This window comes from Xyrauchen texanus, chromosome 20, assembly GCF_025860055.1.
Source record: "Xyrauchen texanus isolate HMW12.3.18 chromosome 20, RBS_HiC_50CHRs, whole genome shotgun sequence".
NCBI classification, from domain to species: Eukaryota; Metazoa; Chordata; class Actinopteri; order Cypriniformes; family Catostomidae; genus Xyrauchen; species Xyrauchen texanus.
Genome location: NC_068295.1, coordinates 3,049,607 through 3,072,905, shown reverse-complemented (window position 1 = coordinate 3,072,905; position 23,299 = coordinate 3,049,607). Strand labels below are relative to the sequence as shown.

General features: G+C 39.8%; 1 protein-coding gene and 1 long non-coding RNA gene across 4 annotated transcripts in view; both read right to left on the bottom strand.

Annotated features, from left to right (window-relative positions):
- The window catches only part of LOC127660434 (disrupted in schizophrenia 1 protein-like), a 68,999-nt gene that overhangs the window by 8,749 nt on the left and 36,951 nt on the right, over positions 1-23,299 (bottom strand). Inside the window, exons 10-12 of the mRNA XM_052150652.1 lie at positions 14,303-14,363; positions 7,372-7,612; positions 3,068-3,112 (exon numbers count right to left, since the gene is read on the bottom strand). Coding sequence (XP_052006612.1) covers positions 3,068-3,112; positions 7,372-7,612; positions 14,303-14,363 — 347 coding nt within the window. The remainder of the gene's footprint in view (positions 1-3,067; positions 3,113-7,371; positions 7,613-14,302; positions 14,364-23,299) is intronic.
- LOC127660446 (uncharacterized) lies at positions 4,884-5,776 on the bottom strand. 3 transcript variants are annotated; one of them, XR_007972648.1, is made up of 3 exons: positions 5,708-5,776; positions 5,042-5,103; positions 4,884-4,902 (listed from the first exon to the last, which is right to left on the bottom strand). It is a non-coding gene; the product is annotated as an uncharacterized LOC127660446 (long non-coding RNA). The 3 variants fall into 3 exon arrangements; XR_007972647.1 differs by having other exon boundaries at positions 5,581-5,755; XR_007972649.1 differs by lacking the exon at positions 5,708-5,776 and adding an exon at positions 5,327-5,395.

The following is a 23,299-nucleotide window of genomic DNA, read 5'->3' as shown; positions in this document are numbered from 1 at the left end:
GGTTCATAACACGTATAGCTGCAGTTCCGAGGTGAAATGTCCACTGCGTGGTGCTAAAAGTGAGTTAAATGTCCTCCAAAACAGATGAGGTTTTAAAGGGACAGTTCACCCAAAAAGGAAAATTCTCTCATCATTTTCTCACCCTCATGCCGTCCCAGATGTGAACGACTCTATTCTGCTATTCTGCAGAACACAAACGAAGATTTTCAGAAGAATATTTCAGCTCTGTGGGTTCATACAATGCAACTAAATGGTGGCCAGAACTATGAAGCTCCAAAAAGCACATAAAGTCAGCATAAAAGTAATCCACACGTCTCCAGTGGTGTAATCCATGTCTTCAGAAGATATATAAAAGTGGGTGAGCGAGCATGATTTAAGTACATTTTTAACTATATCTTCTCCTCTCTGCCCAGTAAGTGCCGATATGCACAAAGAATGCGAATCGTCATAAACAAAATAAAAGAATGAAAGAAGAAAGTGAAAGTGGAGATTTATAGTAAAAAAGGACTTAAATATTGATCTGTTTCTCACCCAAACCTATCATATCACTTCTGAAGACATGGATTACACCACTTGAGTTGTATGGATTACTTTTATGCTGCTTTTATCTGCTTTTTGGTGCTTCAAAATTCTGGCCACCATTCCCTTGCATTGTATGGACCAACAGAGCTGAGATATTCTACTAAAAATCTTAAAAACACAATGAAAAACACAATTGGTGAAGAAACCATGTAATTTTGTGGACCTTCTATGACACTTTCGGCTCACGTTCCACCAGCTATTGGTGGAGAGGAGGGAGTAGAGTGATACAGACAATTGGTGGATGGGGATTATTATGAGGCCATGATTGAGAAGGGTCAACAGGGGGAATTTGGCCAGGACACCGGGGTTACACCCCTACTCTTTATGAGAAGTGTCCCATTTTTAATGACCACAGAGAGTAAGGACCTCAGTTTAACGTCTCATCCGAAGGTCTGTAATTGCACACGGTTGTTTGTGTGTTTTTAATCAGACACAAGACTGCCCCCCAATGGTCCATATAAACATCATTAAAAACCCATCCATTAAAGGACAGGTCAAGCTCTACATTAACCGGGCCATATATCACACCGATATTAAGAGATCACATTGCTTTTCTTTTTGAACATTTACTTTATAGAATTAAATATACTTTAACATAACATATGCACAGCTGCATGAATTATGCATCTCATAAAAGGTTGTATCGATGGGCTGGTTGTCAGTTGATTATTGTTGACACAGTCGATCGCTGAAGTTCAAGTAATGACTGAGAGGTCACGGTGGCTTTACTTAAAATCCCTGCAAACGCAAACCCCATTAGAGACTTGAGTTTTCCGTTTCCCACAATGCAATGCTACAGCTATTATGTAAACTGATGAAGCAGCCAGTGGCTTTTTCATGCTGATGTTGTTGAGACTTGATCTATCACTGTTATAGTACAATCTATTTTATGGTAGAGGGTACAAACATGTTTTTTATATCAGCATTAAAGAAATAATTCACCCCAAAATTTTCATAATTTCTTCACTCTCATATCATGTAGATACGGGTCAGGAGCTTCAGTTAATGTTCACATCAACCATCAGAATGGGGAATGTTTTTTATCTCAGTGATTTGGACCGTGTCATGATTGTTGGTGTCAGACGGGCTGGTTTGAGTATTTCTGGGATTTTCACACACAACAGTCTCTAGAATTTACTCTGAATGGTGCCAAAAACATAAAGCATCCCGTGAGCGGCAGTTCTGTGGATGGAAACACCTTGTTGATGAGAGAGGTCAACAGAGAATGGCCAGACTGGTTCAAACTGATAAAGACTACAGTAACTCAGATAACCGCTCTGTACAATTGTGGTGAGAAGAATATAATCTCTGAATGCTGTTCTGGGATGCGGGTTGGCACTGTTTTGGCGGCATGAGGGGACCTAGACAATATTAGGCAGGTGGTTTTAATGTTGTGGCTGATCTGTGGCTGTATATATGTGTGCTGTAAAGTTTGCTCATGTCGAGTTGCCACCAATCCACGTCACGCAGGGCTGGACTGGTAATCTGGCATACCGGGCATTTTCCCGCTGAGCCGACGCACTTTGGGGCCGATCAGGGGTGGAATGGCCATCGGGAGAATTGAGCGGGCCGGTGGGTCAATGCGAAACGTGCTGAATGGGCCAAGATAAGCTCAAATGAGCCGTCCTAGCAACTGGGCCAATTTGGTTGCTTAGGCGACCTAGTGGGGTTTGAGTTTGAACCAAAAGTTGTTGAGCGAGCGGGGGTTCGTGGGCCTTTTCTGCATATTCTGGCCCATTCTGGTGGGCGGCTGCGGCTTAGGTGGTAGAGCGGGTCGGCCACTAATCGCAGGGTTGGTGGTTCGATTCCCGGCCCACATGACTCCACATGCCAAAGTGTCCTTGGGCAAGACACTGAACCGCAAGTTGCTCCCAACGGCAGGATAGCACCTTGCATGGCAGCTGCTGCCATTGGTGCGTGAATGTGTGTATGAGTGAATGAGTCACAGTGTAAAGCGCTTTGAATAGCGTTAAGGTTAAAAAGGCGCTATATAAGTGCAGACCATTTACCATTCTGTATAACGCGGTGGCTCATTTAAGCTTATCGCAGCCCGTTTTGCGGCCGACCTACATGCCCGCTCGGTTCTCCTGATGACCAGTCCGTACTGATTGGCCCCAAAGTGCGTCAACCCGATATGCCAGATTGCCAGTCCAGCCCTGGTCACAGATGCTGTCAACTGAGCTAAACTTGTATTAAACCCAGAACATTCCTTAATACAGTAATGTGAATAATGCCTTACTGTAAATTTTGGTCTGATTCATTTAATTATGCACATGAGTGTGTTTTTTTTTCACTACATGCTTTGGTTGTATGGAAAAGTAGCTTGAAGGTTGTGCAAAAACATCTCCAGAAGAAAATCTCACACAACTTTGAAGAAAACTAGACGATGATTTTGGGGGGTGAAATCTTCTTTTAAAAGCCCAAGTCTTCAACACCAGTGAGATTTCTATTAACATTGAAACGATAATATACACCAGTCACTCACCTCGGCTGAACTGTCCTCCAAACAGAACAGAAACTCCTCTAATTTCTGAAAGAGAGAGAAGTTCACTTCAGCCAAAGATTAAGACAAAACAATAAACCTCATCTATTATTAAAAAGCACTCAGCGCATTGACATTACAGGAAGTGCGCTATAACTCGTCATTACCGCTTACAAGAAGAAGAAAATATAATTGCACTGGTTTGGTCTATCTGTGTGAGTAATGATTGCATTCAGGAGCACAAAATAATTAGCATTCGGTGGCAGATATTGAGCTCAACTTTAGCTGAAGGGAGCAGACCTCAGTATAACCCATTACTGCTTCATTTCTGATAGATTGGGATTTAAATGACACAAATATGAATTATTATGTCCTGTTGGTGAGTCACAATATTAATGTGGACGTGGTGAGCGTAGACCACTGCCTCTTTAATTCGATTCTGACTGTCTGTTTTTGGAATCACATTAGTTTGTCAAAAACTCATTGGCTTAGTGGTGATGCTCTGCTGGAGAAATATATTCACAAGAAACACGGTGCTGCATGCAACATAGCCACACACATATGTAATTAAAAACAAGAATATGTTTGGTGTGAAAACATATGTCCCCTTGTAAAGCTTAGATGCAATCAGGGAAGATGTGCGTGCTTTGTATCTTAAGATAAACAATACAGTAGGTGAAGAACCTCTATGAGCATTCAGAGAACAGATTTATTGGAGATCAGAGAGTAAAGAAATAAAGCCACACGTGGGAGGTGACAATGACGAAAAAGCAGTGTGCTCTCACCTTCAGTGTCCTAGAGGAGTGTTAGGAGGAGTGGATGCTCTTCAAGACAAAAGACAAAAAGAGAGAAGAGAGAGAAGATACTTTCAGCCTGACTGGGCTGAAAGATATTACAGCGAGTTAGAGAAAGTTATGAACAAATGGAAAGAGAAAGAAGAAAATAAGAATGGAAGTCAGTCATTCAGGAAATGAACGGTTGTTATGGAAATGGAGGACGCCGAGGGAACAGTGTTTATATTTTTAGAGAAATTTTATTTCACAAGGCTTCATAAATCAGATGTTTTATTCCAGTATAAGGAAGCTGTTTTTTAATGCATTAGTTTCAGATCTCCCAAAGACAATGTGGCTCTATAAACTGTAAACTCCATTATGTTTATTACATTGAAAGATGTGTACAATAAAGTGCCATGGAAACACCATGCAACATGGACCTTTTGGACATGGACCTTGGTAATAAAATTATTTTTTTGGACATGGACCTTGGTAATAAAATTATTTTTTTTGGACATGGACCTTAGTAATACCATGTTTTTTAGACATGGACCTTGGTAATAACATTATTTTTTTGGACATGGACCATAGTAATACCATGTTTTTTAGACATGGACCTTGGTAACACCATGTTTTTGGGACATGGACCATGATAATAGAATAATTTTTTTTTGGACATGGACCTTGGTAATACCATGTTTTTTGGACATGGACCTTGGTAATAAAATTATTTTTTTTGGACATGGACCATAGTAATACCATGTTTTGTGGACATGGACCTTGGTAATAAAATTATTTTTTTTGGACATGGACCATAGTAATACCATGTTTTTTGGACATGGACCTTGGTAATACCATGTTTTGTGGACATGGACCTTGGTAACACCATGTTTTTGGGACATGGACCTTGGTAACACCATGTTTTTGGGACATGGACCTTGGTAATACCATGTTTTTTGGGACATGGACCTTGGTAATACCATGTTTTGTGGACATGGACCTTGGTAATAAAATTATTTTTTTTGGACATGGACCATAGTAATACCATGTTTTTTAGACATGGACCTTGGTAATACCATGTTTTGTGGACATGGACCTTGGTAACACCATGTTTTTTGGACATGGACCTTGGTAATAAAATTATTCTTTTGGACATGGACCATGTATACATGGACTTGGAATACCATGTTTTTTGGACATGGACCTTGGTAATACCATGTTTTTGGGACATGGACCTTGGTAATACCATGTTTTTTGGACATGGACCTTGGTAATAAAATTATTTTTTTTGGACATGGACCATAGTAATACCATGTTTTTTAGACATGGACCTTGGTAACACCATGTTTTTTTGGACATGGACCTTGGTAACACCATGTTTTTTGGACATGGACCTTGGTAATAAAATTATTTTTTTGGACATGGACCATAGTAATACCATGTTTTTTGGACATGGACCTTGGTAATACCATGTTTTGTGGACATGGACCTTGGTAACACCATGTTTTTTGGACATGGACCTTGGTAATAAAATTATTTTTTTTGGACATGGACCTTGGTAACACCATGTTTTTTGGACATGGACCTTGGTAATACCATGTTTTTTGGACATGGACCTTGGTAACACCATGTTTTTTGGACATGGACCTTGGTAATAAAATTATTTTTTTTGGACATGGACCTTGGTAACACCATGTTTTTTGGACATGGACCTTGGTAACACCATGTTTTTTGGACATGGACCTTGGTAATACCATGTTTTTTGGACATGGACCTTGGTAATAAAATTATTTTTTTTGGACATGGACCATAGTAATACCATGTTTTTTGGACATGGACCTTGGTAATACCATGTTTTGTGGACATGGACCTTGGTAACACCATGTTTTTTGGACATGGACCTTGGTAATAAAATTATTTTTTTTGGACATGGACCTTGGTAACACCATGTTTTTTGGACATGGACCTTGGTAATACCATGTTTTTTGGACATGGACCTTGGTAACACCATGTTCTTTGGACATGGACCATGGTAATACCATGTTCTTTGGACATGGACCATGGTAATACCATGTTTTTTGGACATGGACCTTGGTAATACATTTTTTTTTTTTTGGACATGGACCTTGGTAACACCATGTTTTTTGGACATGGACCTAGGTAATACCATGTTTTTTGGACATGGACCTTGGTAATACCATGTTTTTGGGACATGGACCTTGGTAACACCATGTTTTTTGGACATGGACCATGGTAATACCATGTTTTTTGGACATGGACCTTGGTAATACCATGTTTTTTGGACATGAACCTTGGTAATACCATGTTTTTTGGACATGGACCTTGGTAACACCATGTTTTTTGGACATGGACCTTGGTAACACCATGTTTTTTGGACATGGAGCTTGGTAATACCATGTTTTTTTGGACATGGACCTTGGTAACACCATGTTTTTTAGACATGGACCTTGGTAACACCATGTTCTTTGGACATGGACCATGGTAATACCATGTTCTTTGGACATGGACCATGGTAATACCATGTTTTTTGGACATGGACCTTGGTAATACATTTTTTTTTTGGACATGGACCTTGGTAACACCATGTTTTTTGGACATGGACCATGGTAATACATTTTTTTTTTTTTGGACATGGACCTTGGTAATACCATGTTTTTTGGACATGGACCATGGTAATACATTTTTTTTTTTTTGGACATGGACCTTGGTAATACCATGTTTTTTGGACATGGACCTTGGTAACACCATGTTTTTTGGACATGGACCATGGTAATACATTTTTTTTTTTTTGGACATGGACCTTGGTAACACCATGTTTTTTGGACATGGACCTTGGTAACACCATGTTTTTTGGACATGGACCTTGGTAACACCATGTTTTTTGGACATGGACCTTGGTAACACCATGTTTTTTGGACATGGACCTTGGTAATACCATGTTTTTTGGACATGGACCTTGGTAATACCATGTTTTTTGGATATGGACCTTGGTAATACCATGTTTTTTGGATATGGACCTTGGTAATACCATGTTTTTTGTATATGTACCATGGTAATAAATATTTTTCTGATATGGACCAAGGTATTGTTTGATATGCCATGTAAATACCATTACTCATGAATGTTAATAATTCAGTACCATCTTATATGGAGTACTATGGTATTAACATCTGATACCATCACCACAGTACTTTTAGGTAAGAATAGAGTACTTTGTTCTTGGAGTAAATGGGACAATCTGACAGCTAATATAATTTACTTATCTGACTTATTTACATATATTATAATTTACTAATTCCGACCGTCTCCATTGGTTAGACAAACAGGTAGTCCCGCCTGAATCATACCATTGGTTGAGCTGGAAGTTGATATGTCAGACCACTCAAACAAACAGAGCAATGTTTTGTTTACTGTACAAATTAAACTATAGTTGTCTTATAAGGGGAAGATTTTAACATAAAAATAAGGACATACTACTCTTAATTTGAAATGGGATATTTGTTGTGGATTTACCTTAGTGAACTCAGAGTGCTGTAGGTCAGCATCAGGACACCAGCGGCCCCCTAAAGCAGTCAACATGGCACAGTCCGCTTCTGCTTTAGTGAATGTCAGGGCACTTAAACTCGATCCTGGTGTAGACGGGAGGTCATCTGTCTCTGAGAGACTGGGCGTGCGCCGCTCGAGACCTTTCAGGAGGAGGTGGCAAGTCTCCAAATCTGCTTCCAAAATGTGTTCCAAAGCTGGACTTCCACAACTAAACAGAGACAGGAAAAAGAACTGAGACAGCAATACATAATACAATGGCTTTGTATTTGGACACATCATTCAAACTTGTAAAGGTGCGAATGTCATTGCATTAGAAGAACATTTCAAAGCAAGACTGTAAAGTGATCAATGGAATAGAGGAGGCGTGAACCGGCTTTTCAATGTAAATAATATTTTAATTAACAACTTAAAACAAGGACACAAACACACACATGACGGACATGTCCGTAAACTATCTCTCTCTCCCGCATGATCCTCTGCAGTCGACCTTTATCCCTCTTGGGAGGCTTGATTAGCCTAATATGGGACCGGGTGTGTAGGATCATGACCCGGCCCCACTCTCCGCCCTGCCACATTCCTCCCTCGTTCTCTCAGGCTGGGGAGCCCCCGGCCTGATGTACATCCCCCCCCCCCATTTCCCTGGGGGGAGGGCGTGTTTTAAGCCTAGTCTGCCGGCAGGTCATCCCCATCTACCTGGACGAGGGTAAAACTCTTACTCGCCAGTTCTCCGATACGCCGTAGCTTGTTCCTCGGCCACTCCTTCACCCTCAAATGGACGACAGCCGCGCCTCTCCGGGTGGATCAGAGGCAGTCCTCCAGCCCCTGGCGGACGGAACGCCCTGCCGCGTTCTCGGGGAACAGAAGGGGTCTCCCCCGCCCCTGGCAGCGGTTCTCCCGCTCCAGGCGGTCGGCAGTGAGCCCCTCCCCGCTCGCGGTCGGCGGTCTTAAACCCCGCTGCGCTCCAGGCGGTCGGTTAGGAGCCCCTTCTCCCCTCGCAGTCGACTGGCCATCATCCTCTTTCAGGCGGCTGGGCTCCTCGTCCCCCGGCAGATGGCCGCGGCTGCTCCGTTAGGGTGGACGGTAGTGGCGAGAACTCTACTATGGCGTATCCCTCCTCCTTCCCGGGTTTCGGCACCAGTGTAAAGGGTTTAATGGAAAGGAGGAGACCAGAACCGGCTTGTCAATATAAATAATATTTTAATTAACAACTTAAATCAAGGACACAAACACACGCATGACGGACATGTCAGTACGATCTCTCTCTCCCGCATGATCCTCTGCAGTCGACCTTTATCACTCTAGGGAGGCTTGATTAGCCTAATACGGGACTGGGAGTGTACGATCACGACCCGGCCCTGCCCTCCGCCCTGCCACAAAGACCTTTTCTTAAACTGAACTCACTTTTCTGATCCATTTTGCTCAAAGACTTTAAATTAACAGTTGATGTAATTTTTGGTGGAATTATGAGGTCAGTTCCCCTCAAGTTCACAGGTGTCCAAGAGTAACCACAGGTGGAGTTTAGCACATTCAGTGTGGATATGCTCCACTAACTACACTAAAAGTGTTTCGAACAGTACAGGTATAGGCGTTTATCTATTGTTTTACATTTTTAAACTTCTTTTGGAGAAATGTTTGGTTTTGAAAAGTGTGCTTGTGCTATCTCTAAAATAAATGCCACTTGGTTTAATATTTTGTTATCTAATGCAAAGACATTTAGACATTTTGAAGCGTGTCTTAAGTGTCCAAATACTTTATGAAGTGTCCAGGCCACTTTATCGACAAATCCTAAGAAAACAAAGGAGACGATACCTTGAGTTACATTTACATTTATGCATTTGGAAGATGCTTTTATCCAAAGCGACTTACAGTGCACTTATTACAGGGACAATCCCCCCGGAGCAACCTGGAGTTAAGTGTCTTACTCAAGGACACAATGGTGGTGGCTATGGGGCATCGAACCAGCGACCTTCTGATTACCAGATTACCAGTTATGTGCTTTATACCACTACACCACCACTCTCCAGTTGCCGTTGCTGTCAAGCCTGGTATATCTAACCACATTCACTGAATCTAATGGTGTCTTAAAAAATGTATTCTTGCATTTTAGTCAAATATGATACTGAACTTTTTGACAGGAAATGGTGCAACTACTTTGTTTGTTTGTTTGTTTACTTTATTTGTACCCGTAGGTAAATTTGTTTTACAATGCAATGACATTCTATTCTATGGCATCCAATACAAAAAACACAAAACACAGGACACTACACTACACATTAAGGACAGATAAAAAAATACTCATAAACTTAGTGAAGTGCTCTCAAAAAGAAAATGCTCTCAAGAGCATTTCATATAATCTCTTTAACGTCTTAAAATCATAAGACCCCTAGTACATATCTGAAAAAACACCTCTACAATTTGTTAAGCATATCAATCGCATTTGTTACGAAGCTGCTTTTATATCTTTTCGTTCTACACCTAGGGACTTTATACCTCCTCGCAGACGGTAATAACTGAAACTCATTTCGCAGAGGGTGAGAGTCATCATTTAAAATTGAAAGGGCCATCCTTTGTAATTGTTTGGCATATAGTGATGCCACTCCTGATTTTGACTCGCCTATCAAACGGCCAGACCATTTTACTATCTGGTCTAGCTGATTTTTTGCCTTTAAGGATATATGACCGTACCATACTAAAATGGAAAATGACAAAACAGATTCTATAAAAGCATGATAAAACATCTTCATTATTGTTTTATCAAGATTGAATGCAGATAATCTCCTTAGGCAGTACAAACGCTGGTGCCCCTTTTTGTTCAGAGCCTCACAATTCTCTTCAAATTTTAGTTTCTCATCAATTATGGTCCCAAGGTATTTGTATGATTGTACATACTCTATTTTTTGGCCTTTAATTAAAGTAGGATCACTTGGATGAGTACTTTTCCTAAAATCGATGAGCATATCTTTAATATATTTAACTGTAAATAAGATTCATCACACCAGTTTTCAAAATGCTCAATAATTGGACCATGTGAGGTCTCATTCTCCTTAAGTAAACTCAAAATTACTGAGTCATCCGCATATTTTATAATAAATCTGTTCTCATACATGCTTTGACACATGTTAGTATATAAAATAAATAAAAGTGGGGACAGCACACATCCTTGAGGAGACCCTGTAGAGGAACTCATCTGTTTAGATAAGACACCATTAACTTTTACTCTTTGTGTTCTATTAGTTAAGAAATTCAAAATCCAACCAATCAAATTATTACTTAACACAAACTGATCTAAAAGCCTCTTAATTAAAATGTGTGGTTGAATTGTATTGAACGCCGAAGAAAAGTCAACGAATAAAAGTCTAGTACTTTAACTCATTAAACTAGACATCAGTGCCTTTGCATCAATGGGCCTTTTCATGCATTTCAAATTCAAACCCAAAAGAGCATAAAAGTACATTTTTATAACTTTAGTTATAAATGTTGCATAGACTCCAGGAAGGGGAAGTGCAAGCCAAAAACAGAATGCTCTCCTTGCATTACTTTAATATTAGATGTATAAATGACATCATGACTGCCCCGTCCCAATCAAAAGCACAAAAGTTAGACAATTGAGTATTGTTCCAGCTTTGCGGTCAAATGATAAAATAGTAACATGCTAACATGACAGTCCTGAACATCTTCAACAGATTCAAAGCAATCGGTCCTGGTTACTATAGAGACACTTCTATCTCTCAAATACAGCTCTAGTCCTACAGGTAAATCAGTCTAAAGACTTTCTGACGGGTAAATGCTCACATTCTTTGAGAGTGCACCGAGAGGATGATAATTACAGTCTTCACAGCTGCTGTCTCTAGGGACGGCTTCCTGATTGGACAACTCTTCAGAAACCCTGTCAGGCTTCATACAGTGTACATACAAACTCCACAGATTCATTTCATGTTTGTATATGGTTCAGTGCTTGAAGAACTGAGAACGCAAAATGAACATAGATCTGTCAAGAGCATGACCAGCTCATATTTCTCCCCAAAATCAAAAAGAAAGAAATAAGAGGTTATATTTTAGCTACTTAGAAAATGAAGCTTATTTTTGGGACCATTATGATTTGTGTTATGACATTTTCATGACATTTAAGCATACTTACCAAACATTTTCATTACTGTAATGTGTTTGTGTGTGTGTGTGTGTGTGTGTGTGTCTGTGGGGGTCATTAAAATAGTCAAAATGCAAAAACTATATTAATGGTCCATTTTCTGTGTACATAATATACAAAGAAAATAAAAAATACAAAATAAGCCAATTTTTGGGATCATTATAATATGCATTCATGACAATTAAGAACATTTACCTCCCAAATTTTCATTACAGCAATGTGGAAAAAACAATGATATATTAAAGTACTATAATTATTATTCATGATGGTAGTGTAGCAGGGCGGAGGGCGGGGCCAGGTCGTGATTCCGCACTTCCGGCCCCTAATCAGGCTGATAAAGCCTCAGAGAGGGATAAAGGCCGACTGGAATCTGCAGTGCGACAGAGAGAGAGATTTACGGACTGCTGTCCGACACCTTTGTGTGTTTGTCTTTTTGTTTCAGTTTTATATTAAAATATTAGTTATATAATCAAGCCTCCTCCTTCAATGAATCCCTTTACACTGGTGCCGAAACCCGGGAGAGGAGGAGGGATGCGCCGTAGTAGAGTCCTCGCCACTACCATCCACCCCAACGGAGCAGCCGCGGCCATCTTCCGGAGGACGGAGGAGCCCGGCCACCTGAAAACGGAGGAATGGTCGCCGACCACGAGGGGAGGAGGGGCTCCCAACCAACTGCCTGGAGCAGTTACCAAATATGCGGCGGGGCATTCCGTCCGCCAGGGGCCGGAGGTCTTCTCCGTGTTGGCCTTTGCCTCTCTTTTTAAAATGTTTTGTTAATTTAGCACGATCGCAGTTACGGCGTGTAGGTGCCACACATTTCTTTTTGTTTCCCTCCCCTTCTCCCCTCCCTCATCCAGGAAGACAGGGATGACCTGCCGACAGACGGGGCGGAAAGGTCGGGGGGGGTATACGTCATGTCGGGGGCTCGACGTATACCGTAGATTTATAGTGAAAAAGGACTTAAATATTGATCTGTTTCTCACTCACACCTATCATATCACTTCTGAAGACATGGATTAAAACGCTGGAGTCTTATGGATTACTTTTATGGTGCATTAATGTGCATTTGGAGCTTCAAAGTTGTAGTTACCATTCACTTGCATTGTAAGGACCTACAGAGCTGATATATTCTCCTAAAAATCTTCATTTGTGTTCAGCTGAAGAAAGAAAGTCACACACATCTGAAATGGCATGAGGGTGAGTAAATTATGAGAGAATTTTCATTTTTGGATGAACTGTCCCTTTAAGGTTGGACATCAGTGAGTGCATTTACATGCACGATCTTACACCAATTATGCTCGCTAAGCCGACAACACGTGTTGTCATTTAACGGCTTTCCTTTATCGGGTTAAGGTTGTAAAAGGGCTAAGCAAAAACCAATTGGCACACGTAGATTTTTGTCCGTTTACATTTTGACTATTATTTCAAGTCTCATGTAAACGCATTATTTTAACATTGTTCGATATTTAGGTAGTTATCAGCATACTGGTGTGCACGTAAATGCATCTGTCTCAAACCTAGTGTGACACATCTTAACAAACCACATTTGATCGTACGAAAATGCATGGCTTCAAAAGACTGGAAATACAGCACAAATCTCTATATAGACTACTTTCATGGTACTCAGACATTCTGGAAAGAAAAATAAAAGGGTTTGTAATTAAACGAGGAGAATAAAGGATGGCAAAAATGTTCGTGGCTAAAATATTCCTTTAATATCTCCATTTGTGCCATTCCTAGAAAATGCCCAGCCCCTGGCATAAAAAAAAAAAAATCCATTTATTTTACCGAGGGTAACAAAGAACCCATCGTAGGGTTGAGTATGACTGGCGGCTAATGTCTGCCTGCTTTTAGAGTCATCATGAGCACGTTACCATGGTGAGTAACTAGGAGAACAATCACAATGGGAAAAATAAAAGCCCAGGAGAGCGAGTGTTCCGGAGATCCTGTGCCGTACCCCCTCCTCTTCAAATCCTACAGTAATCACCTTGGCAACAGACAGCGCTCCTGGCATCCGTGCATGTGCGATTCCAAAGGAGTGAACGCTAAGGCATATGCCAGCTTTCCCTCCAGATGGTCGTCCATACAGTTTTATTGAAACGTAATGAATGCTACATTTCTCCGTTTGAGCACAGCGACTAATAACCAATTTGTGTTGCATTTAGGTTCGAGTGTTGATAAATAAAACGCCGGCGCTCTGCAGTCGGATTTTGCGAGCTTGTCAGAGCGAATGACAGTCGCTGGGCTGTCTGGCACTTGTTTGACCTTTCATCTCGATTACTATGCATGAAATGTACAGCTTCTGGTACCCCCTCATGCTTCAGGACCCATCAAGTGGCAACACAACACCAAAGTGTTTATTCTGTATAAAAGTAATATTATCAAAATGATCTCAATTGAAGTCTCTCTGGGACTCTAGAAGTCCTCAAACTTGCTCTAAACAAACACATTCTGCAGTCATCCCCAGTTTATTCAAGCCGCATCCCACATCTCTATTTATACATCTCATTTCTTCTTAATTTAGTTGTCGCCTTGGACATATGAAGATGAACTCATCAGGAAAGGACTGATACAGTCGGGCATGGACCTGAATGATTTAATACACTGAAACAGCCGGAGAGATGGAACTGAAAAAAGGACAGACAGTGTGAATTGTTTAAATAATAAGGAACAATCACTTGAGGGACGAGTCGGGAGTGCTTGAGTGCATGTAAAAGAGAGAGAGAAAGAGACATGAGAGATATCCATTACCTGTGAAGTCGATCCTCAAGAAGCTCAATGTACTTCAAGGTGTTTCCTTTTAAACTGCATTCTGTGGGCGGGACAAAAACAAAGTCAGGAAGTGCCACTTGCATTTCATGCATTTCCACAATCGGTCAAGCTACAGTTTCCTCATGGGTGAATGTCTCGACAAATCAAAAGGATAAAAATCAAATGTGTTTTTTACATCAAGAGATTTTCTATCTGGCTCTGATTAAATACTGAAGTAAATGAAAGTCGGTTCAAGACTTGGTTAATTAATGCATTTCTGACAAGCACACTGACAACCTGTAAAATAAACATCATACGTTCGTGTGGTGTGAACATGAGCCAAAGCACTTTTTTATTGCGCACATGCAGTTAATGCATCTGAAGGACACTTAATGAGCTAATGAATGCAAAAAGGTGCTTACATTTGTGCAAAGAATGCTGGTAATTATGTGGCTTGTGTAAAGAACACAATGCTTCTTTTACATCATTAATACTCTTGATCTCCATAAAACGTGGCACACCTGCCGGCTGCGTGTTTAAAGGGGTTTTATTGCAGTTGCGTGGGCAGTCATTGTTGTGAAATATTGGTGCAATAAGGCAAAAGAGACGACTTTGATTACTGTTTCACTGTCTGTTTGAGTTTCAGCATAATGGTACAGAGAGATCTATCTAGAAAAGCATTTCCATAAAACAAGTTATTACTACAGTACAGGTCTGAAAACATGGTATTATCATGGTACATGTCCAGAACACATGGTATTATCATGGTACATGTCCAGAAAACATGGTAATAACATGGTACATGTCCAGAAAACATGGTAATAACATGGTACATGTCCAGAACACATGGTATTATCATGGTACATGTCCAGAACACATGGTAATAACATGGTACATGTCCAGAAAACATGGTACATGTCCAGAAAACATGGTAATAACATGGTACATGTCCAGAACACATGGTATTATCATGGTACATGACCAGAACACATGGTATTATCATGGTACATGTCCAGAACACATGGTATTATCATGGTACATGTCCAGAAAACATGGTAATAACATGGTACATGTCCAGAACACATGGTATTATCATGGTACATGACCAGAACACATGGTATTATCATGGTACATGTCCAGAAAACATGGTATTAACATGGTACATGTCCAGAACACATGGTATTAACATGGTACATGTCCAGAAAACATGGTAATAACATGGTACATGACCAGAACACATGCTATTATCATGGTACGTGTCAAGAACACATGGTATTATCATGGTACATGTCCAGAAAACATGGTATTAACATGGTACATGTCCAGAACACATGGTATTAACATGGTACATGTCCAGAACACATGGTATTAACATGGTACATGTCCAGAAAACATGGTAATAACATGGTACATGTCCAGAACACATGGTATTAACATGGTACATGTCCAGAAAACATGGTAATAACATGGTACATGTCCAGAACACATGGTATTAACATGGTACGTGTCCAGAAAACATGGTATTAACATGGTACGTGTCCAGAAAACATGGTATTAACATGGTACATGTCCAGAACACATGGTATTAACATGGTACATGTCCAGAACACATGGTATTAACATGGTACGTGTCCAGAACACATGGTATTAACATGGTACGTGTCCAGAAAACATGGTATTAACATGGTACATGTCCAGAACACATGGTATTAACATGGTACATGTCCAGAAAACATGGTAATAACATGGTACATGTCCAGAACACATGGTATTAACATGGTACGTGTCCAGAAAACATGGTATTAACATGGTACGTGTCCAGAAAACATGGTATTAACATGGTGCATGTCCAGAACACATGGTATTATCATGGTACGTGTCCAGAACACATGGTATTAACATGGTACGTGTCCAGAAAACATGGTATTAACATGGTACGTGTCCAGAACACATGGTATTATCATGGTACATGACCAGAAAACATGGTATTATCATGGTACATGACCAGAAAACATGGTACTATCATGGTACATGTCCAGAAAACATGGTATTATCATGGTACATGACTAGAAAATATGGTTTTATCATGGTACATGTCCAGAAAACATGGTATTAACATGGTACATGACCAGAAAACATGGTATTATCATGGTACATGTCCAGAAAACATGGTATTATCATGGTACATGTCCAGAACACATAACACATGGTATTATCATGGTACATGTCCAGAACACATGGTATTATCATGGTACATGACTAGAAAATATGGTTTTATCATGGTACATGTCCAGAAAACATGGTATTAACATGGTACATGACCAGAAAACATGGTATTATCATGGTACATGTCCAGAAAACATGGTATTATCATGGTACATGTCCAGAACACATAACACATGGTATTATCATGGTACATGTCCAGAACACATGGTATTATCATGGTACATGACCAGAAAACATGGTATTATCATGGTGCATGTCCAGAAAACATGGTATTAACATGGTACGTGTCCAGAAAACATGGTATTAACATGGTGCATGTCCAGAACACATGGTATTAACATGGTACGTGTCCAGAAAACATGGTATTAACATGGTACGTGTCCAGAACACATGGTATTATCATGGTACATGACCAGAAAACATGGTATTATCATGGTACATGACCAGAAAACATGGTACTATCATGGTACATGTCCAGAAAACATGGTATTATCATGGTACATGACTAGAAAATATGGTTTTATCATGGTACATGTCCAGAAAACATGGTATTAACATGGTACATGACCAGAAAACATGGTATTATCATGGTACATGTCCAGAAAACATGGTATTATCATGGTATATGTCCAGAACACATAACACATGGTATTATCATGGTACATGTCCAGAACACATGGTATTATCATGGTACATGACTAGAAAATATGGTTTTATCATGGTACATGTCCAGAAAACATGGTATTAACATGGTACATGACCAGAAAACATGGTATTATCATGGTACATGTCCAGAAAACATGGTATTATCATGGTACATGTCCAGAACACATAACACATGGTATTATCATGGTACATGTCCAGAACACATGGTATTATCATGGTACATGACCAGAACACATGCTATTATCATGGTGCATGTCCAGAAAACATGGTATTATCATGGTACATGTCCAGAACACATGGTATTATCATGGTACATGACCAGAAAACATGGTATTATCATGGTACATGACTAGAAAACATGGTACTATCATGGTACATGTCCAGAAAACATGCTATTATCATGGTACATGTCCAGAACACATAACACATGGTATTATCATGGTACATGTCCAGAACACATGGTATTATCATGGTACATGACCAGAAAACATGGTATTATCATGGTACATGACTAGAAAACATGGTACTATCATGGTACATGTCCAGAAAACATGCTATTATCATGGTACATGACTAGAAAACATGGTTTTATCATGGTACATGTCCAGAAAACATGGTATTAACATGGTACATGACCAGAAAACATGGTATTATCATGGTACATGTCCAGAAAACATGGTATTATCATGGTACATGTCCAGAAAACATGGTAATATCATGGTACATGTCCAGAAAACATGGTAATATCATGGTACATGACCAGAAAACATGGTACTATCATGGTACATGACCAGAAAACATGGTACGATCATGGTACATGACCAGAAAACATGGTACGATCATGGTACATGTCCATAAAATATGGTATTATCATGGTACATGTCCAGAACACATGCTATTATCATGGTACATGACCAGAACACATGCTATTATCATGGTACATGTCCAGAAAACATGGTATTATCATGGTACATGACCAGAACACATGCTATTATCATGGTACATGACCAGAACACATGGTATTATCATGGTGCATGTCCAGAAAACATGATATTATCATGGTGCATGTCCAGAAAACATGGTATTATCATGGTACATGTCCAGAAAACATGGTATTATCATGGTACATGTCCAGAAAACATGGTAATATCATGGTACATGTCCAGAAAACATGGTAATATCATGGTACATGACCAGAAAACATGGTACTATCATGGTACATGACCAGAAAACATGGTACGATCATGGTACATGACCAGAAAACATGGTACGATCATGGTACATGTCCATAAAATATGGTATTATCATGGTACATGTCCAGAACACATGCTATTATCATGGTACATGACCAGAACACATGCTATTATCATGGTATATGTCCAGAAAACATGGTATTATCATGGTACATGACCAGAACACATGCTATTATCATGGTACATGACCAGAACACATGGTATTATCATGGTGCATGTCCAGAAAACATGATATTATCATGGTGCATGTCCAGAAAACATGGTATTAACATGGTACATGACCAGAACACATGCTATTATCATGGTACATGACCAGAACACATGGTATTATCATGGTGCATGTCCAGAAAACATGGTATTATCATGGTACATGTCCAGAAAACATGGTATTATCATGGTACATGTACAGAAAACATGGTATTATCATGGTACATAACCAGAAAACATGGTATTATCATGGTACATGTCCAGAAAACATGGTATTATCATGGTACATGTCCAGAAAACATGGTATTATCATGGTACATGACCAGAAAATATGGTATTATCATGGTACATGTCCAGAAAACATGGTAATATCATGGTACATGTCCAGAAAACATGGTATTATCATGGTACATGTCCAGAAAACATGGTATTAACATGGTACATGACCAGAACACATGCTATTATCATGGTGCATGTCCAGAAAACATGGTATTATCATGGTACATGTCCAGAAAACATGGTATTATCATGGTACATGTACAGAAAACATGGTATTATCATGGTACATAACCAGAAAACATGGTATTATCATGGTACATGTCCAGAAAACATGGTATTATCATGGTACATGTCCAGAAAACATGGTATTATCATGGTACATGACCAGAAAATATGGTATTATCATGGTACATGTCCAGAAAACATGGTATTATCATGGTACATGTCCAGAAAACATGGTATTATCATGGTACATGTACAGAAAACATGGTATTATCATGGTACATAACCAGAAAACATGGTATTATCATGGTGCATGTCCAGAAAACATGGTATTATCATGGTACATGTCCAGAAAACATGGTATTATCATGGTACATGACCAGAAAATATGGTATTATCATGGTACATGTCCAGAAAACATGGTATTATCATGGTACATAACCAGAAAATATGGTATTATCATGGTACATGTCCAGAAAACATGGTATTATCATGGTACATGTCCAGAAAACATGGTATTATCATGGTACATGACCAGAAAATATGGTATTATCATGGTACATGTCCAGAAAACATGGTATTATCATGGTACATGACCAGAAAACATGGTATTAACATGGTACATGTCCAGAACACATGCTATTATCATGGTACATGACCAGAACACAAGCTATTATCATGGTACATGTCCAGAAAACATGGTATTATCATGGTACATGACCAGAACACATGCTATTATCATGGTACATGACCAGAACACATGCTATTATCATGGTGCATGTCCAGAAAACATGGTATTAACATGGTACATGTCCAGAACACATGGTATTATCATGGTACATGTCCAGAACACAAGCTATTATCATGGTACATGTCCAGAAAACATGGTATTATCATGGTACATGACCAGAACACATGCTATTATCATGGTACATGACCAGAACACATGCTATTATCATGGTGCATGTCCAGAAAACATGGTATTAACATGGTACATGTCCAGAAAACATGGTATTAACATGGTATATGACCAGAACACATGCTATTATCATGGTGCATGTCCAAAAAACATGGTATTAACATGGTACATGTCCAGAACACATGCTATTATCATGGTACATGACCAGAACACATGCTATTATCATGGTACATGACCAGAACACATGGTATTATCATGGTGCATGTCCAGAAAACATGGTATTATCATGGTACATGTCCAGAACACATGCTATTATCATGGTACATGTCCAGAAAACATGGTATTATCATGGTACATGGCCAGAAAACATGGTATTATCATGGTACATGACTAGAAAACATGGTATTACCATAGTACATGACCAGAAAACATGGTATTACCATAGTACATGACCAGAACACATGGTATTATCATGCTACATGACCAGAAAATATTATATTTATTATTAAAAGTACAAACTTGAAAATAACTCCTTCAAAGCCATTCATAACATTCACTTCAAGTTAATATTGGTGTCTACCCAGACTAAGATCAATACACTGACATCTTTAGATTTTATTCAAGAAATGATTTAGTCCCCTAATTAAGCCATTTTCATTGTGGGGACTGTTGACATGTACCCATAATGTAGTTGATTTAAGGTTTCACTATGAGGCGACATATGGTCCCCAAACATATAGCAAAATCTGAGCAACAGTTTTAGTACAGATGACACATTCTGAGAGTTGTCAATTAGAAATGCATGTTCTGCCACTGCAGGACAGGACGACACAAAGTACCCATTAGAGTGATTTTAGAGAGTGAATCTTTGTAAACACTCAGAAAGTACACGCATGCACACACAACCCCATTTCTGAAAGCTTTCAGGTAAGGGTGTGCAGCGAAGCCATTATCTGTATCTGTATCTGTTGCAATGGCAAAATATAGCAACAGAGCAGCCAGGCACAGGAACTGTTTTATTCCTCAGGTCATCCACCTCATGAACAGTTAAAACTGGCCACTAATACTTTCCTTTTTATCAACACAACCATGTGCAATATTCAATCCATCCATTCCTACTTATATCTATATTTCATTTATATTTTTTAACATATCCATCCTCTTCTTCAATACATTACATCACCTGCATATAACTGTGTATCTGTATATCAAATATTCAAACAACATTATTGCTCTATTGCAGGGGTCGGCAACCTTTTTGACATGGGAGTGCCATTTTTTTATTTTACTGGTTAGTGGATGTCAAAATCACGCATAGGGCATGCAAGCAACAGCGAGAGAGGAGCAGGCTATTTTATTTATATGAATCATTCCACAATCTACATTTTGATTTAATCCTTCGTCATGATCACGCAGCGTGTTTTCATCAGCTGAATGGGAGTGTGACAAGACATTCGTGCATCACAATGATTTAAAACCCCCACAATGTGGGTTTATATTTTCTCTTTTAATCGTTTAATGTAATTTTGAGTGTGACTATGGTTTAAGGAGGGTGTACTGTATGCTAGGGTGGAAATCTCAAGCATTAATAGTGTTGTTTTAAAAGCAAAAAGAAGCAAATGAAACACGGAAATGTTCTAGCGGGAAGACTAGCAGCTGTACATCATTGCACCATTAGCTAGGTAACTCCTAGCCAATCACATGTAAGCCATTGCTTTATAAGTCTGCTCACAATCTATCCCATTGCTGTTTCAGTGTGCAAACACGGCCACCTCCACCACCCCACCACCACCTGTTGAGTCCCGTCCTGCATGGGGGTAGGCTCCTCGCCCCTGCCTCCTATCTCCGGCAGGATATGACGGTTCAGAGTACAACTTCTTCGGACCGCCTGACGGGGCTTACGCCAAAGTGTGACATTACTTTCTGTTTTATATCCATCAAATAAATGTCATCTTCAAATCTCACTCAAGTCTGCGAGTCTTCCTGATAGAACATATGCTGTCATCCGTGCAGCCTGATTGAAGCAAAGCAGGCACATTAACTTGTGCAATTAACCGAAAGTGAAGCACTGTCGGCTCGTGATGCGTGAATGGCTTGCATACGCTTCACGAGGCTGTTGGGTATACTGCAGTCTATGTAATAATGCACACCAGAGGTGGTAAAGCTGTCACGACGAGCAGCAGAGAAAACTGAGAAACTGAGAGAGAGCTGAAAGAGATCGCTTCTGGGATTACCTTTTTTGTTGCAGCTCTCGTCAGAAGTAACATCGCTTCAAAATCGCCAAGATGTCCGTTTATGCACTTCTCAGCAGCATCGAGTGTCACCATATTTCCGTTGTAAACCTTAACAACTGTTTTCAACCCCACTGATATGCAGGTGTGCGCTGACATGCCGTACAGGAATTCAACATTGTGATTAATTAATTACTCTGATGGTCAACATCTCCAGACGGACATGCACTTGCATATCCGTACTTTTCAAGTATCAAGAATTGGTTGCATCAAGTGACACAAGACACTCTGACAAAAGAGGATACAACCCAATTATTAATACCGTGGAGCTGTCTGGAATTTATTCCAGATGGCTCATTATAATCCGATGGTGGGGCCGGAAAAGACACTGAACTAATGTGTTGCGGGATGTTCGCAAATGTGTGCGGTATGCAGAGAATGTCAGCTGGTGAATCCGCTGGCCAGCCCATTAATCAAGGTCCCCTTCCAATGAATTGGTATGGACCTTGCTGGACGGCACATGGACATCGCTTTGTATTGGTTCTGGTAGACTATGCAATGTGATATCCGTAAGCATTGCCTTTGTGCAACATTTCAGCGCGAAGTGTTGTGGAGGCACTCTTCAGAATAATCTCCCAAATGGGGATTCCGAAAGAAATCCTCACAGATCAGAGCACTAAGTTTATGTCATGTACACTACGCAAACTGTATGAATTATTGGGGATTAAATCGATTCAGACCAGCGTTTACCACCCCCAAACAGACAGCTTGGTCGAATGATTTAATCAGACCCTAAAAAAATATGATTTGTAATTTGTGCACAAAACGCTCAACATCCTAAAACCATAGAGAAAAGCGGTCCCTGTGACTTTAGCGATGGTGGTTCCGGAAAGGGAGGAGCTCAGACCGGAGGTGAACTTAATAGTCACCAATTGAGTCACCCCAGTCACTTTTGGAGACCACCTTTCATCATCCCAAATCACGGAGGTTGCCA